Source organism: Dasypus novemcinctus, chromosome 4 (assembly GCF_030445035.2).
Source record: "Dasypus novemcinctus isolate mDasNov1 chromosome 4, mDasNov1.1.hap2, whole genome shotgun sequence".
In the NCBI taxonomy this organism is placed as follows: Eukaryota; Metazoa; Chordata; class Mammalia; order Cingulata; family Dasypodidae; genus Dasypus; species Dasypus novemcinctus.
In genome coordinates, this window is record NC_080676.1 from 161,108,433 (window position 1) to 161,124,840 (window position 16,408).

Consider the following 16,408-nt stretch of genomic DNA (forward strand, 5'->3'; position numbering starts at 1 on the left):
GCGCTGGGGATCTGTGTCCCTTTCTGTTGTGTCATCTTGCTGCATCAGCTCTGTGTGTGTGTGGCACCACTCCTGGGCAGGCTGTGGTTTTGCACAGGGTGGCTCTCCTTGCACAGGGGTCACTTCTTGCGCAGGGGGCACCCTTACACGGGGGCATCCCTATGTGGGCCGGCACTCCTTGCGTGCAGCAGCACTGCACGTGGGCCAGCTCACCACACGAGCCAGGGGGCCCTGGGTATTGAACCCTTGGACCTCCTATATGGTAGGCGGGTTGAGCCACATCTGCTCCCCTTGACTTTGATTTTTGAAAGAAATATACTTGGTGAATAAAGTAGGGCAGGGCCAGTGAGTACAATGAGGCTAGCCAAAGTTAACTGGAAAGCAACGTTTTCAGTGACCAGCAGAGAGCAATTAGAGAACATAGCAAGTTCAGCAAAATGTTTGCTGGATAAATGTTCATATCTGCAGTCAAAGTAAATTTAATTCTTATCCTCAGAAGTCAAGAAGATTCCACTACCAAACCCAACATTAACATCTGGCAAGTTTCCTTTTCTGAACAACTACCAGCCCCTGTGCAGGCACTAATTTTCAAAAAAGTGTGGTGTGCTCATTTCTCAGTCATGTGCACCTGTGATGTATCAAGGCATTCTGACATGCCTAAAATGAGAATTCATCTAAAAATAGAGGAGAATAAATTAGACTATGATGTGCCAAGAGCATTTCGTGATTTATACTTTTCTATGCTTTGAATTTCATTTTCAAAAGTCATTTTATTTGATTTTGAAAATCTAATTTGACTTTCAAGGGTCATTTTTATTTTGCTTTATTTCCAACCATTTGTGCCTACTCTGTCCTACACAGACAGCAACTAAGTAGGGAACTCCCACCCTAGGGCCAGGGTACCGATAGAGGGGTCCCCCAAATTTAGCAAATGTTTACAAAAGAGTTTGCATATGTTAAAGCTCTCTCATCCATCATCCAACATCATTTTTTCCCCATCACAGAAAGCAGATGTTCCCACAGGCTCTTGTCACTTGGAGAATGGCTGAAACCTGACACCCAAAGTCGAGAACTGGGGGCCTGCACGTCCAGGACGCTTGGTGAACACAGGCCACCCCCTCCCACAACTTCATGTCCTTTCCTCACTCCCAGAATAAATGGGGGATGAGGTGCTTTAAAACCATGACCCCAAACACTTGGGCACGGTTCCCATTGAGAGGCAGGGTCTACGTGCCCTCACCTTGAGTCTGGACTCCGTGACTGCCTGGCTCATAGATTGCAGTGCAAGTGACTGTGGGAGGGAGAATGCTCAGGCGACCCCACTGCCCACACCCTTGTCTAATCCACCCCCTTTGAGTCTGGGTGGAACATGTGACTGTGGTGGGATATCACTACTGTGGCTATGTTACGTCATGGTGCAAAGGGAGAGTACCCTAACGGGCCAAAGTTAATCACACGTGCCCTTTAAAAGCAGAGTTTTCTCCAGCTGGGACAGAAGGGGAAGTCATAGATTTGAAGCAGAAGAGGAGGTGGGTGTTCTGTTGGGGTTTGAGGCTGGAGGGGGCAATGTGCCAAGGAATGCGGGTAGCCTTTAGGAGCTGAGAGGAACAGGCAGCCAGGAAATGGGGCCCCCAGCCCTAAACCCAAAGGAAATGAATTTGGCTGAAGATGGAATGAGCGTGGAAGTGGATTCTTTCCCAGAGCCTGTAGATAAGAACCCAGTTAGGTTGACACCTTAATTATGAGACCCTAAACAGAACACTGAGCGAAACTTTCCAGATATCTTACCTAAAAACCCGTGAGATAGAATATGAGCATTGTTTTCAGCCACTCAGTCTACAGTAATTTGTTACTCACAGTAGAAAATGAATTCTGTGACAGTGCCAATTTCTAGGTCTACGCCAAAAAATATCTGTGAGCACTTTCTCTTGTGGATTGAATTGTATCCCTCCAGAAGGTGTTTTGAACTCCTAATGGTTAGTATCTGTGAATATGACCTCATTTGGCAATAAAACCTTTGCAAATATAATCAGTTAAGATGAGGCTGAACTGGATTTGGGTGGGCCCTAATCCAACATGACTCTTGTCCTTATAAGAAGGAAATTTGGACACAGAGACACAGGAAGAAGACTGTGTGACAAAGAAGGAAGAGATTGGAGTGAGGCAGCTGCCAGCCAAGGAACACCCGGGATTGCCAGCAACCATCAGAAACTAGATGAGGCAAGGAAGAATCCTTCCCTAGGCCCTTGGAGGGTGCATGGCCCTGCTAAAACCTAGATTTTGAACTTTTAGCTTCCAGAATGATGAAAGAATAAATGTTTGTGTTTTAAGGCCCCCAGCTTGTGCTACTTTATCAGGACAGCCCTAGGAACCTGAGGCAGAACCCAGCTGCCATATAGTGGGGAAGCCCATGGCTCCACGGAGAGGTCTGGCTGGAGAAAGAATTAAGGCCCCCAGCCCAGCCTCAGCTAAACTCCTAGTCAACAGCCAGGACCCCCTTTCCAGCCATGTGAGTGCACCACCTCGGAAGTGGATGCCTCAGCCCCAGTCCAGCTGCGCCAGCTGGCACCGTGTGAACCAGAGATGAGCTGTGCCACTGAACCCTGACCAGATTGCAAAAGCAGTGACTCTTCTTATTTTAAGCCACTAAGTTTTGGGGTGGTTTGAATAGAGTGTAAGTTTTCTGCTGCTTGCTCTACTGCCAACTGTGCTAATTATATCTCTGGCGATATGGTTAATGTTAAAGATAACTTAAAAAGAGCCATTAAAGGGATAAGGGTAGAAAAAAGCCTTTGCAACTTTAAGGGCACATTATTTTATCCTACTTTCCTCATAGGATTTGTAAATCAAGGGGCATCATGGACAGAATGTATTTTGCAAATTCTTATGTACAGTGTGCTGTTTTAGTGTCCCAGCTCCTAAATCAAAGACCAAACAATAGGTTGGCTTACAATAGGAATGTATTGGCTCAGGGTTTTGATGCTCAAAGAACTTCAGAACTGAGGCACCAGGAAGGAGATGCTGTCTCCCCGAGGACCGTGGCATTCTGGGGCTGGCTGCCCGCAGTCCTTGGTCCTTGGCTGTCCCATCACATGGCAATGCACATGGTGGTGTCTTGTCCTTTCTCTTTTGGTTTCTGTTGACTTCCAGCTTCTGGCTGCTCCCTGGGGCTTCTCTTCCTGTTTTCAATTTCCTTTGCTTATAAGGGCTTCAGCAGTGTTGGATAAAGGTCCCCTATCCCCCTGTTCAGTGTGAACACACCTTAACTAATAACTTGTTTGAAGGTCTCATTTACCAATGGGTCCACACCCACAGGACAAGGGGTTGGGACTAGAACATGCCTTTTGTGAGGACATGATTCAATCCCCAAGAGGTATCTTAGTTTACCAGGGTTGCTATGACAAATATCACACAGTGGATTGGCTTAAGCAACAGGAATTTTATTGTTGCGTGGTTTTGGAGGCTAGGTTTTGACAAGGTTTGCTGTTTCCCAGAGTATGTAGCATTTCAGCAATGCCTTGACAGACGGTGTGATGATTAAATTCATGTGTCAACTTGGATGGGTTGTGGTGTCCAGTTGCTTGGATAAGCAAGCACTGGTCTGATTGTTACTGTGAGGAAATTTCAAGGATTTAAGTCATTATTCCGTTGATTGTTTATTACAAGCAACAAAGGAGATTGCCTTCAGCAATGAGAGAAGTCTCATCCAGTCAGATGAAGGCTTTAAAAGGAGAACTGATGATTTCAGCAGTAAAAACGAAGAATTTCTATCTCTATTTCAGCAGTCAGCTTTTCCCAGGGAGTTCATTGAAATTTTCATTGGAGTTCCCAGCTTGCGAACTGCCATACAGAATTCAGAATTTTGCCAAACGCCATGGTCATGAGAGCCGTTCCCCATACCAAATCTTATAACATTTACATTATATATATAGAAATTAATTATCAATAATTTTAAAGTGTTCAATGTATTGACATAGTGTTTCTAGGTAAAGGAGCCTAACAGAAAATATAACATCAAATGTAGAATGAGAGAAAAAACCTTCACTTCATAAATATGATCATCCCATTATTATTTGCAATATAGAAAAACTAGAAACAACATAATATCCAACTACATGGGAATTCATACGTTCATCATGACATATTTATAATGACAACATACTATGTATCATAAAGTAGCATATTATTATGAAGCCATTAAAACAATGTTCATTAATGTTTTTTAATATTTGGATTCATGCTTATAATATAGTGCTACAGAAAAGAAGATATAAAATTGTATATACAGTATTATTTTCTATTATATAATATAAAAAGTAAAAGTATGTATAGTTAGTCATGTTAAATATTTCTATTAGCAAACATGTAGAAGCAACTTAATGTTTAACAATAGAGAATTCTTTAAATAACTGATAGTACACCCATAAATCATAATAGTTATTGGTGATTTAAATGAATTCATAACAGTATATAAATTTTTACAAAATCATTTAGGTCATTTGGTTAAGAGGGTTAAGTGTAAAAAGCAAATTTTGTCTATAAAATGGTGTAATAGTTCAATGAAAAGTTAACGATTATATGTATACACACATGAAGAATTTATGACAAACCTTTTATTGTGGCATCATCTGAGTGTTGGGCTTATGGGATCTATTTTATGACTTCTGTGCATTTTTCTGAATTTTTCAGATTTTCTGCATTGACAACTTTTTTCTTTTGTAACTAAAACAATATTTTTTTTTACGATTCAAATTGTAAGAAATAAAAACAGCTGCTGGTGCTGACCGCATTGGACAAGAGTACACTGCTAGGGGCAGAGCAGCAACCGTGGAGAGTTTATTGCAAATCCAGGATATTTCAGACTCCTCCAAACGTTGTTGTCTTCTGACCCAGCAATGACACTTGTGAGAATTGAGCCTAAGGAAATACTTGGGTGTGTACTCTCAGATTAAGCTCTAACATTGCTCACCACAGTTTAGATGGTAAAATGCAAGCAACATGAAGCTAGTATCGGTAGAAGTTCTGCCCATACTATCCAATAGCACTGCTGGGCTGGGGCTGGGGCTAGCTCTTAAAAATGTGCCTGAGGAAGCAGATGCAGCTCAGTGGCTGACTGCCTGCTTCCGAAGTACGAGGTCCTGGGTTCAACCCCTGGTACCTCCAAAAAAAGAAAAGAGAAAAAAACCAACCAACAAAAAACAGGTGGCTGAAAATCTTGGAGGGGAAGTCAGATGTCACACCATGCCAAGAAGGCCATGCCCCCTGACTCTAAATATCACAACCGATGCTGAGGAAAGAGCTTAATCGGGGTGAAAATGCACCATGCTGGCTTTAGAATTGTATTCCTGTGGTACATTGTTCTGGAATTCTTTGGGTTTTGGATTTTGCTAAGCCTGCAGGGGCACATCTCATGAATAAGATGCTCTGACCCTGTGTGTATTTGTGAGACTATTTGAACACATTGACTCTGCAAAGGCAAGACCTTGTCTGTTTTTCTCACCATTTTTCTCACCAGCTCCTAGCATGGGGTCCAGGGCTCAAAAATATTTGTTGAGTGAATGAATGAGCAATGAATGAAAACCAAATCCTCTCCCAACTCACAGGGGCCTCGGCAGGGAGCAGACCCTCACCCTGCCCTCGTTGAGTTTCCTTGTCTGTAAAATGCAGCTGATACCTCACGGGACTTGGTGAGGCTCCTGGGAGGTGCAGGATGGAAAGCTCTTAGAATGGAGTGCTCGGCGCAAGGCCCCTGAGGGTTGGCTGCTATTTCTAAGAAAATATCCCACAGTCAAGTAAAGCTGTCCTCAAGGCTTACCTGGCAAGGCAGCCTTGGGAAGTGGAGGGTCCAGGGGGAGCCGGCACCTGTGGGCCTCCGAGAACGGGGGCGTCCCCCAGAATGTGAGCGCTGTGGGGCAGGTGCTTGGCTCGTGGGCACAGAATTCCCTCCGCCTAGAGTTAGTGCTCTCTACATGTTTATCACATGGAATAGTGAGTGATACGGGTGACCTGGCCGGTGACCTGCAGGTGTCAGAGTCCAGGGCTGATTGACTGTGGAACCTCAGGGGACAATGTAGTTCTAGCGGAAGTGTTTTACGAATCAGGTACTTGAGAGAGAGAGAGAAAAATTTCCAGCAAATTAAAAAGATTATGAGAATTCATTGTCTACACAAGAACCCAGAGAACCAGGAAAAGACGAAGAACTCTTTGAGCAAAGTATGTGGCTGGTTGCACCATTTTTACATGAATAGCTGCAATTAGTCTAGGTCACTAATATACATTCTGGTCTCAGTGCATTTTCAAGCAGACTTCATATTGTCTTTTCTCCCCCCCCCGCCCCGTAATGTTGGCCTTCAGTGGCTATTTCAAATGCACTAAATTTCCAATTAAGTGTTTAGGTGCAAAGAAAAGGCAACTTGAGAATTAAAAAGGTTAAAGTAAGGGGTAGTCAGAGTAGCAAGGTATAGAGAAAGAATTTGAGACAAAAAAAAAATATTACTCATTTAAAAAATGGATTTTTTGTAAGATATAGGCTATAGTTAGTAGTAATATTTGATGATGCTCCTTAATAGTTTGTAACAAATATTCCACAACAATGCAAGGTGGTGGTGGTGGAGATGTCCGGGAGCCCTGTGTGGTGATAGGCCTGTTTGTTTGGTAGATTCACAACTTTTACTACACGCTTACTCTTTTTTTTTTTTAAGATTTATTTTATTTATTTTTCTCCCCTTCCTGTTGTCTGCTCTCTCTGTCCATTTGCTGTGTGTTCTTCTGTGTCCACTTGCATTATCAGGTGGCATTGGGAATCTGCGTCTCTTTTTTGTTGTGTCATCTTGCTGTGTCAGCTCTCCCTGCATGTGGCACCACTCCTGGGTGGGCTGTGCCTTTTTCATGTGGGGTGGCTCCCCTTACGGGGCATACTCCTTGTGTGTGGGGCTCCCCTACACGGGGACACCCCTGTGTGGCAGGGCACTCCTTGAGTGCAGCAGCACTGAGCATGGGCCAGCTCCACATGGGTCAGGAGGCCCTGGGGATCGAACCCTGGACCCTCCATATGGTAGATGGATGCTCTTTCAGTTGAGCCACATCCACTTCCCCCCACTTACTCTTTATATATGTTCATGTACGAATGATATACTTGAATAATATTTTATTAAAAATGGACTTTCATTTAAATACAAAAGCACTGGAGGATAAAGTATTTATAATTTAGAATTGATGAGGATCTCAGTCAAAGCACAGATTTTCAAACATGGTCATTTTCTGTGAAGGAAGGGCTAGGAAAGAGTTTCTTAGTTGTGAAAGGGAAGAAGGTGTGTCAACATGATTTTTTTTTCTTTAGTGGGTGGCTGTGGTCTCTTGAACTTTCACCAGAAGAAAGGAAAAGTGAGTTAGGAAAAATGCCTACTGGGGTTCACTGAACTGTGAAGTAACTAGGGCTGAAGGAATCTGATGAAACTGCTTCAATGGCTAAAGGGGATTTGTGAGGCAAATGTCCCACTACCGGAAGGAACAGCATTTTTTCCCCTTTATTGGCCTCAGGATCTCGTCTCAATGTTTGATCCACACCTTCCGTGGGTGTCTGCTTCTTCTCAGAGTCCTCTAGAAGACTGAATGGGGTGGGGGAACAAAAAGACCCTAAGAAGTGTGATAAGAGCAGATGGTTGAACATGGAGCCGCCCCACATTGTAGTTATCCTAAAAGCCATTGATTATACACTTGGATGGATTGTGTGGGTATGTGACTATTTCACAATAAAATGACTTAATATGTAAGTAAGTAAGTAAGTAAATAAATAAATAATTGTGCAAGAATACCCTGAAATAACTATGTACAGCAGGGGAACTACGGACTGAGAGGTGAATTTTCTTGTCAGTTTTTATTATTATTATTAAAATAATGGAAATACTCTAATAATGATGGAAGTGATGAATGTGCAACTATGTGATTATATCAAATACCATTGTACACTTTGGATGAGTTGCATGCTTTATTAATACATATCAATAAAATTGATTTGTTAAAAAAAAAAAGAAAAGCAGACCGTTGAATATGGTGCCACGTCAAGATTTGGGGGGGGGGTCTTTTCCAGAAATCACCACGGTGCTCTCTATGGCCAAACTGGGAGCTGGGCACGAGGAGCCGGAGGCCACAGGCGGGCACTGCCCGCAGCCGGTCTTGAAGCGACCTCATTCCTGAAGCTTGCCACACCGCGGAGGACTCCACTCGCGGGACTTCTTCCTTCTTGGTCTCAGCTGGAGGAAAGGAGAGGACAAGGCCAAGAGGCCTCCCAGGGAGACCCATGGCCACCGGCAGTTTGGACGAGAAGAGGCCTGCCTGCCTCCAACCGAGGCAAGAGGAAACTGGGCGGGGCGGGGGCAGGGGCGGGGGCTCAGGACCTGAGAAATGAGAGGACCCGGGTGGAGGCCAGCGGGGAGGGCGGCCTTGGCCCTGAGGGCCCAGGAGTGGAGCTTCAAGCCTGCACTTGACTTTCTGTTTGCCACTGGCTGGCCGCGAATGAGGAAATACGCCACTCTGGGGTCCTCATACCTTCCCGGAGCGTGGGGCCTGCCCTGGAGGCCGCCTCTGTGTTTACCAACCTTGGCATGACAGGATTGTCTCAGGAGCAGCTTCCTGCTGACAGGGGAGGAGGGACAGAATTCTTCCAGGAGGAAGAGGGAATCAGTTGGTGGTTTGTGTGAAGAGGGACGGAGCAGCCTTTTGGAAGCAGAGTGCCTCTGCAGAAGCCCTGAGGAGATTTACCTGAGGTAAGAGAGCCCTCCTTGGTGCCTCTTCTAGGATGGGGGTCTGCCTCGTGGGTTATCCACAGATACCAGGCTCTGCTCCTCACAGGGCTTCCCAGGGAAAGCGTTGTTGGGTTTCCTCACTTCTACAGGGTTAAAAGCTAAGGTCTGGGCTGTTCTGAGTGATCAGGAATCTGAGGCCATTTCTAATCCAGCCCATCTCAGTTCAGCGATGAGCACTTCACAGGGAGGCGCTGGAGCTGAGACTCGCCTGGAAATTTGGGGTCAGGATTCAAATGCTGGAAAATCACCGTGGCCCCTGCCGTTTGCCACAGGTGCTTGTAAATGCTTTTTTCCTCCCTGCTGTGAGCTCTCCAGCACTTCTAAGGCCGGCTGCAGCCCGGCAGGCAGTGCCCAGTGGGAGCAGGGACCTGCAGCCTCCGGTTGTGGGGGAAAGCAGGGGCCTTTTAATCTGGGCGTAGGGGTTCTGGGTGGTCCCTGGTGTGGATTTTGTTGCAGCTCCTTCCCACCGACCCCTGAGAAGCGGCTCATCCTCTGTCCCGTGTGGCTGCAGGCGGCCGCTGCAGCAGGAGGTTTGTGGGCACTTTGGGAGAGGACAGCATCAGATGGTTTTCGACAACCTGGACAAGGGTCTGGGGGTGGCAGATAAGTGAGCCATTGATTCAGGAATGTTTTTCCCAGGATGGGCACTTGGTGGGTTCTGAGCATTCCTGCGTTCAAGAGAGGAATATGGAAATTGCGGGGGGTCGAATCCTGTCCATTTAATGTAGCAAAGGGATTGTCAAGAAGGCGTGGCAGTTTTTCCGCTAAAATTGGATCCTTCAAGCGGTCCAGCATGAAATGAATGAGAAGTGAAATCTCAGGTCCCAATCACACGGCCCATGGGGACCCTAACTGCAAACGCCCGTCCTACGGCCTCATTTAATTAAAGGCGTCCGATCCCGGGTCAGCGGGAGGGCGGCTTCCCCCGGCTCGCACCCGCACCCATCGTGGACTCCCACATCCACGTCTGCAGTGCTCTCCAGCTGGATTCTGGCAGCTCTCAGGGAGTCCTGCACTGCCCAAGGCTCTGATTTTTAAAACCTCCGGACTGTTTCTAAACAGAATCCTTCTCTCATGCAGAGAGTAAATGTGAGCCTTGGGGACCTCGGCAGAGTGGGGCGATTACTAACAACCCGCATGCCTCCACCCGCTGATCAGGGGCTGGAAGCATGTCCCAATCACCCTTGCTCCTCACGTGTGCTCCCCGCTTCCCCCCCGCTTGCTGTCAACAGCAGGCAGAAGCTCCGGGGCTCTGGCTGGGGAGCTCCTCCATCCTCTGGGCGGGCTTGTGTCCCGGACAACTGGAGGACCATTTATTGGTAGAGCTGCGCTCACTGAACCTTGAATGTCAGTAAACGACTTACTTGATGCTTCACAATTTGGGATCATGAGGAAGGCTCCGGAAGGCTGTGGTTTCATTTGAGTTTGTGGATAACCGCTGTACCCCTGGCCGTGGACGCATACGTGTAGGGTTCTGCTGAGTCCATTTTAGAAGATTTCAAGGGGCTGGGGGCCCTAATTCAAGGGTTCTGCTGCACAGTTATTTTGAATCTTGAATTATGGACACTAGTAATTATCTCATTAGAGAGCATGTTGAATTTTGTTTCCAAAGACTCCAGAGAGACAGAGTGGTGGGGGACACAGTAACTCAGGTGTACAGCCCAGGCCGCTGGCCTGAGCTGCCCTGCCAGCCTCCACGCCATGCTCCGTGTTTTATTCTGAGCTCGTACGAGGTGCTTCTTGCAGACTGCGGTGTGTGGTTATTTTCCATGACTACTTCAGGTCTTGAGTTCCTGCCTGTGGGTTGCCTGTGGGATTTGCCTCCCACGACCTGTCACCTATGGAAAAATGAGACCAAAACCCCGGCTGGGTGTGTCAACCCCCCTCTAGCGGTCTTGCGTAGCAAAGGGCACCGCACATTTTGGAGGATTCCCTTAGAAGGTCGATGAATTGTCTCCTAAAGGACCACGCCCAGGTATTGGTGGTACTGAAGAGTGTTTGTAGCAAGGAGGCCCTTTTCTGAGGCTAAGGAGCTTTTGTTTTTTGGACAGTTCCTGGTACCCTCAGCATGTTGATGATGTGGCCCTTAAATGGCTCAGTGTGACTGGGCTGTACTGCTAAGGGCTTTGGATTGGCCTGTCCCAGGAGAAAAGGAAAAGATTAAAAAAAAGGTAGGGGTGGGGAGTGAGCAAGAGAGTTAAAAAAGAACACAGGGAGCTGCAGGAAGCGGGGGGAAATGGCATCACAGAATCTGCACGAGCTCCCGGCCTTCCGTCCTGCCCTGCCACCCTGCCTCTCTGCAGTTCCTCAAACTTGCTAGGCACAGTTTCACCCCAGGGCCTTTGCACCTGCTGCTGCTTCTGCCAGGGGAGCTCCTCCCGCAGATATTCACGCAGCTGCCGCTCCTCACCCCCCTTACTGTTCATAGAGCACCTCCTGGGAAGCCTGTCCTCTCTTGCCACCCTCTTGGAGACAACAGCCAGCCCACCCCGCCCTAGGCCCCCTGGCTTATGCTCCTCCTCGCTCTCTTTTTCTCATGCCTCTTGACACTTTCCAATAGGCGATACGATCTATTAATTTATTTTGTCATCTCTTGCCCCTCTTGAAAATGTAAGCTCCCCGTGAGCAGAGCTATTTCCCTCAATGATTAAAGCTCTGCAATTGAAATGAAGAGAAGCAAGCCCACGCTCCACCCCTGGCCAGTAACTGGGCAGTAACAAAATACCATCTGCACCCCATAAAGTAACCACGGGCTTGGGAGGGAAGATCGTGTAATACTGTGCAGGGATTCGCGCAAGCACCGGAAGCACCTGGAGGGCTCGTGGAGAGCACAGATTGCTGGCCCCACCCCTGGGGCCTCTGATTCGGCAGGTCTGGGGTGGGCCCGAGAACTGGGTTTTTTAACAAGGTCCTGGGTGAGCCCCGAGCTGCTGATGGCGCTGGGGAGCCCTGATCTGGTCTATCCAGGACCACACCTGGGCAGGTAGGGGACCGGAATCCCTCCGTGGGAGGTGCTCACTCGCCAGTGACAGACGACCCGCCTGCTTTGTCTCCCCAGGGCACGAAGGCGCGGAGATGGAAGGCGGCTGGAAGGGCACCCCTGGCCTGCTGGTCCTCCTGGCCGTGCTGGCAGGTGAGGGTCATGGGACACAGGTGGACGCAGTGGTGGGCGTCCGGCATTGGGGAGGGGTGTGGGCAGACGGGAGGCCAGGGGAGGCTGCCAGAAGGAACTGCCTCGGACCCGTCCCATCCTGTCCCCTCCCCACAGCAGCGTCATCCGTGGTGTCCATTTCCTGCTGTGTCAACTCAGCTCCAGGAATGGATTCCCTCCCCGCCATCCACCCTCATTGGGGTTCTCTCCATCCTTGGAGTCGGCCTCTGGTGCCTTCCCACATGTTATCCTTCCTGGTGAAATGCTCCCCCAAACCACCTGTGCCCCCACTCTTCTATCAGGCCTCCAGGGGAGGCCCGACTCAGGTGTCACCTCCTCCCTGAAGCCTTCCCAAAGCTCTTGGTTCTCGTGATGATGATCCCAGGTGCCATTTGTGCGCAGGTGAGGGGCCCGCGGGGGTGGTCCCAGCAGCGCCTCATCCTGGTGCCCTCCCAGGTTGGGGTCTCTGGGTCAGCCGCTGCTTTGCAGGAGCCAGGGCAGGGTCCCCGAGGTGGACTGCTGGAGACAGTGGTCTTGTTTGCGGTGTCCTGTCTGCCCAGCGAGCCCTAAGCCCACCAGGGATTGCATTCTTGGTTACTGCGATGATTCAGGAAGTAAAACACAGAGGAGAGGGCACACGGCCTGAAGGTACAGTTGGATGAAAGTCCCCAAACTGACCACCTTCCCGACATCAACACTGAGCTCAACATTCCACGAGCAGCTTCCAGCCCCCACCCCTGCTCCCACCCCCACTCCCCCAAAGGGGCTCATCTCCCGACTTCTATTTTATCTACATACTCCATTTTGGATGGCTTGACAGCATTCCTAAAACTCTGATCAAGACAGCACTGAAAAAATAAAATGGGATAAAAGACAATAAAAATACTTTTTATTTCAAACTCTCTTAGGGATTTTCCAGAGGACCCCTGAAAAATCACAAAGAATCTCCTCGGTGCCCCAAATAGGTTTATTTGAGGTATTATTAATTGTCCAGGGAGTGTTGTCAAATTAAAAGAGCTTTTCTGAACTTCCATTCGTTGGATTTATAGAAATAAAATATTAACGTAAAAAAAAGACACTAGGAAATACCGGATTATGTTGCACATAGTAAGGGTGGTTTTGTGAAATTTCGGTGTTAGGTGTATTTACACCTTAGGTCTATGAGCACCAAGCTGTGGTGGTAAAATGCATTTGGGATTAAAGACCTTTGGGAGCCACTCCCTTTAGAGTATGTGGTGCTAAATATTTAGCAGGAGCTTATTGAACAATTCTCCTGATGGGGCAGAACTCATCTCAGGGCTAACAAAATGCTCCAGACACAATTTTCGGGGTCTGGCTGAGCATGTGGGCCTATTTCAGGCATGGTTGCAGAAAATACTTCCTGGGGTTACGTGGGAACGAATGAACCTGGGATCTGTTGCTTTTCTGGACATTTCCCCTGAAGAAGCTGAGCCCATGGGAGTTTCAAGGGCGGGGATGGCTGTGGTTTGGGGCCTGGGGATGGCTGATTCAGGAGGGGAGAGCCTGATGGGTCCACACTCAAGCCCAGGGGACGTGCATCCAGTCCCCAAAGGCTGTGCCCCTGGGATGCTTCCTCTTGAAAAACTTCCGGGTCAAGATGCCTTGTCTGTAGACTTGGCCTTGGACAGCCTGGCCCAACCGAGGTGCACGGAAATTGGGCCACACACTTTATTCATTCAGTAACTGTTTACTGAGGATCTGTTTTGTGCTCCTTACATGCAGGCACCTGGGAAGAGCAATCAACACCCCTGCCAATGAAGGGCTTAGAGCCTAGTGGGGAACAGAAAAATATAAAATCGCCACTGGGACAATTGCTTAAAGATGCCTCTGTGCTTTGAGAGCCTGTGATGGGATAATTGTTTCTTAGTAGGGTGGTCTGGGAAGGCTTCCCTGAGGAGGAAGCAGTGGGTAGGAGCTGAGGAGTAAAGAGACAGGGCGTCCAGGCACGGGCCTGGAGGCCAGAAGAGGTGTCCAAGCAATTAAAGAAGGCGCAGAGGCCAGAGCACAGCACTTGTGCAAACTGAGGCTGGGACGTGCACGTGCGACTCAGGCGATCTTAAAATATAATAACCTGAAGGATTATTTCACCCTTATGCCAAAGGACCGAAATATTTGAAACAAAGTGTGGTGCGTGGAGTATGTGATCAGGTGAGTGTTTTGAGAAGGGCCCCCTGCCTGCAGCCTGGAGAACAGTTTTGGGGGATGCTGGTGCCAGGGAGGGTGACGGTGGGGGTAGCGAGGGTACGCTGGCGCTCCTGCCGTCATCGGCAGCTCAGACCCACCCAGACCCCCACCCTCGCTTCTGTTTGTTTCTGGTGGTCCCAAACCTCCACCTTTCCCTCGCAGGCTGCTTCTCCAGGGCCTTCCTGTCTGCCTGACTTCGGAGGCTCTGCTTTTCCATTTCATACTGATTATGAGCAAGAGGTGGGAGAAGTGGAGGGGTGCCCGGGAGGCAGCCGGGAAAGCCGGAAAAGGAGCAGCGGGATCAGGTGTGCAGTCCCTCCGTGCCACCCTGGCCAAGGAGGCCACCAGGTGCTGTTTCAGGGAGCCTAGGAAAAGCAGTCGCTGAAAAATATTTGCACTTAGGTCGATTGAGGGCAAAGCAATAGGAGCCCTGAGGGCTGGCAAGAATGCTATGGTATGAGTGACTGAAGTTGTGCAGATGTTAGGATGAAGGGAGGACAAGAAGGAAGCTTTCCAACCTCGGGTGGCAGCCAGTCATGTCCAGAGTAGGGTCGCACCTGCCGGGCAGGAGAGAAGCTGCCAGGGCAGGGCAGGGTGTGGATTTGGGAATTGCAGTGTCCGGTGTATTAAAGCTTGCAAGTGAATAAAACCCCTTCTTGGGAATTCACGCAGACAGCGGAGGCCAGGACCTGGCATCGGTGACAACAGCAGCTCATGGCCACGGGGAGGTTTCCATGGGGGGGTGACACTGCTCTCTCCCAATATTTCAACCCCAATGTGCCTTTTGGTTCTAGCAAGTTAAAGGCAAAGGGGAAATGGCGATTCAAGTCGAGGTAGCTATTTGCATAAATGTCATGTTTGCCATTTTGTCCCGTTTACTTGTGAAGGGCAGGGCTGCCCACGACCACGGGCTGATGTGCTGTGGTCCAGAAAAGCCTGAGATTCCAGATTTCAGCTTAACCTGGAAGGCAGCTTTGAAGTCAGGAGGTATAGCTGGAGGCCTTTTACTTTGGGTCATAGCAGTGATCACAGGGAATTTGGTGCCTCTTGAATTTCAGGGTCACACTCAGACTTTCCTTCCCTTCAGCTCTGCTCCTTCCCTCCCTTTCACTCACCTCCCCTGGAAGGGCTTGGCAGAGGAGTGGCAGAGAACCTGAAGCAGTGTGCTTGTTTGTTTATGATTCCTTAGACACACGTGACATCTGCCGGGGCTTTAAAAAGCTGGCTTTGGAGAGTACAGCCCTCGGGAGTGAAAAGACGTCACCATGTTGCTCAAAGCAGCAGCAGAAGGAAGTAGTGTGAGACGGTTTGCTCTTGTGTCAGGGTGGCCTGGGTCACCCCCTCTGGGCATTCCCAGCGCAAGCCCTGCTGCTTGGTGCACCACTTATCTCTACTGCTCCCCGCCTCCCTTCATCCTGATGTTCCTTGAGTCGGAGTTGGGGGGCAGGGAAGGGAAGAAGCTTGCAACGTGGGGTGTGACAGCACAGCTGTCTTTCTTCCCTTGGGGCATAGATTTGGCTATTTCTCTTCTTTCTTTCCTTCTGAAACTGCTATGCAGAATTCATGGGAAGCCAAGTCCACCCAGTGGTGGTGGCTCTCTTGGGGAATCCTGACCCAAGTATTTTGTGTTTCATTTTTTAAATCCCAGATTGAAGATGTCCTTAGATAAGAGAGACTTGCCCAAGGGTAAGGGCCAAGATCCTGCTGAACTATTTCTGGGTTTAGAGTCACTCCCACTCTTTATCTCTCTTACTTAATGCCCAGAGGCAAGTCAGAGAGAAGTGGCCAAGCTCACGCAAATGCTGGATGAAGCCTGGTTGATTCTGACCTGTTCTCAGTTCTGCTTCTTTCTAGCCAAGTCCGGCTCCCTATCCTGGCTATCCATCCCTAGTCCTGCTTGCCGGAGGGACCTGCTCAAGCCCAGGTCCCTTCTCCCCAGTGACAGAGTTTGTTAGGAGGCAGGCTTCCATTCCCGCAGTGATTCTGGGCACCGTGGAAATGTAAAGTGTTACTAGGTGGCAGTGTGGGTCCTCCTGAGAACTTTAGGGGTGTAATGGGTTTCATTTAGAACTTGCCTTACAACTTGACCTTATAAGGTGGGGAAGGAAAGAAACGAGAGGGGTAGCAGTCATTTGGGGACACACTTCTGGTTCCCCAATGTGTATGGCAGCCTCCCTGGTCCACCTACAGGGATCATACAATGCCAAAAGGCAAAAGGAACGAGTTGTTCTTGATGGGATAGGCATGG

The 16,408-nt window shown here is 48.7% G+C and overlaps 1 protein-coding gene across 3 annotated transcripts in view; it reads left to right on the top strand.

Annotated features, from left to right (window-relative positions):
- Nucleotides 1-8,414: 8,414 nt before the first annotated feature.
- IGSF5 (immunoglobulin superfamily member 5) overlaps nt 8,415-16,408 on the top strand; it is a 49,591-nt gene continuing 41,597 nt past the window's right edge. The window contains exons 1-2 of one of the 3 annotated variants that reach the window (XM_058296261.2): nt 8,415-8,765; nt 11,863-11,937. In XM_058296261.2, coding sequence (XP_058152244.1) covers nt 11,880-11,937 — 58 coding nt within the window. In that variant the 5' untranslated portion in view covers nt 8,415-8,765; nt 11,863-11,879. The remainder of the gene's footprint in view (nt 8,766-11,862; nt 11,938-16,408) is intronic. The other 2 variants (XM_004446615.5, XM_058296262.2) reach the window with 2 other exon arrangements.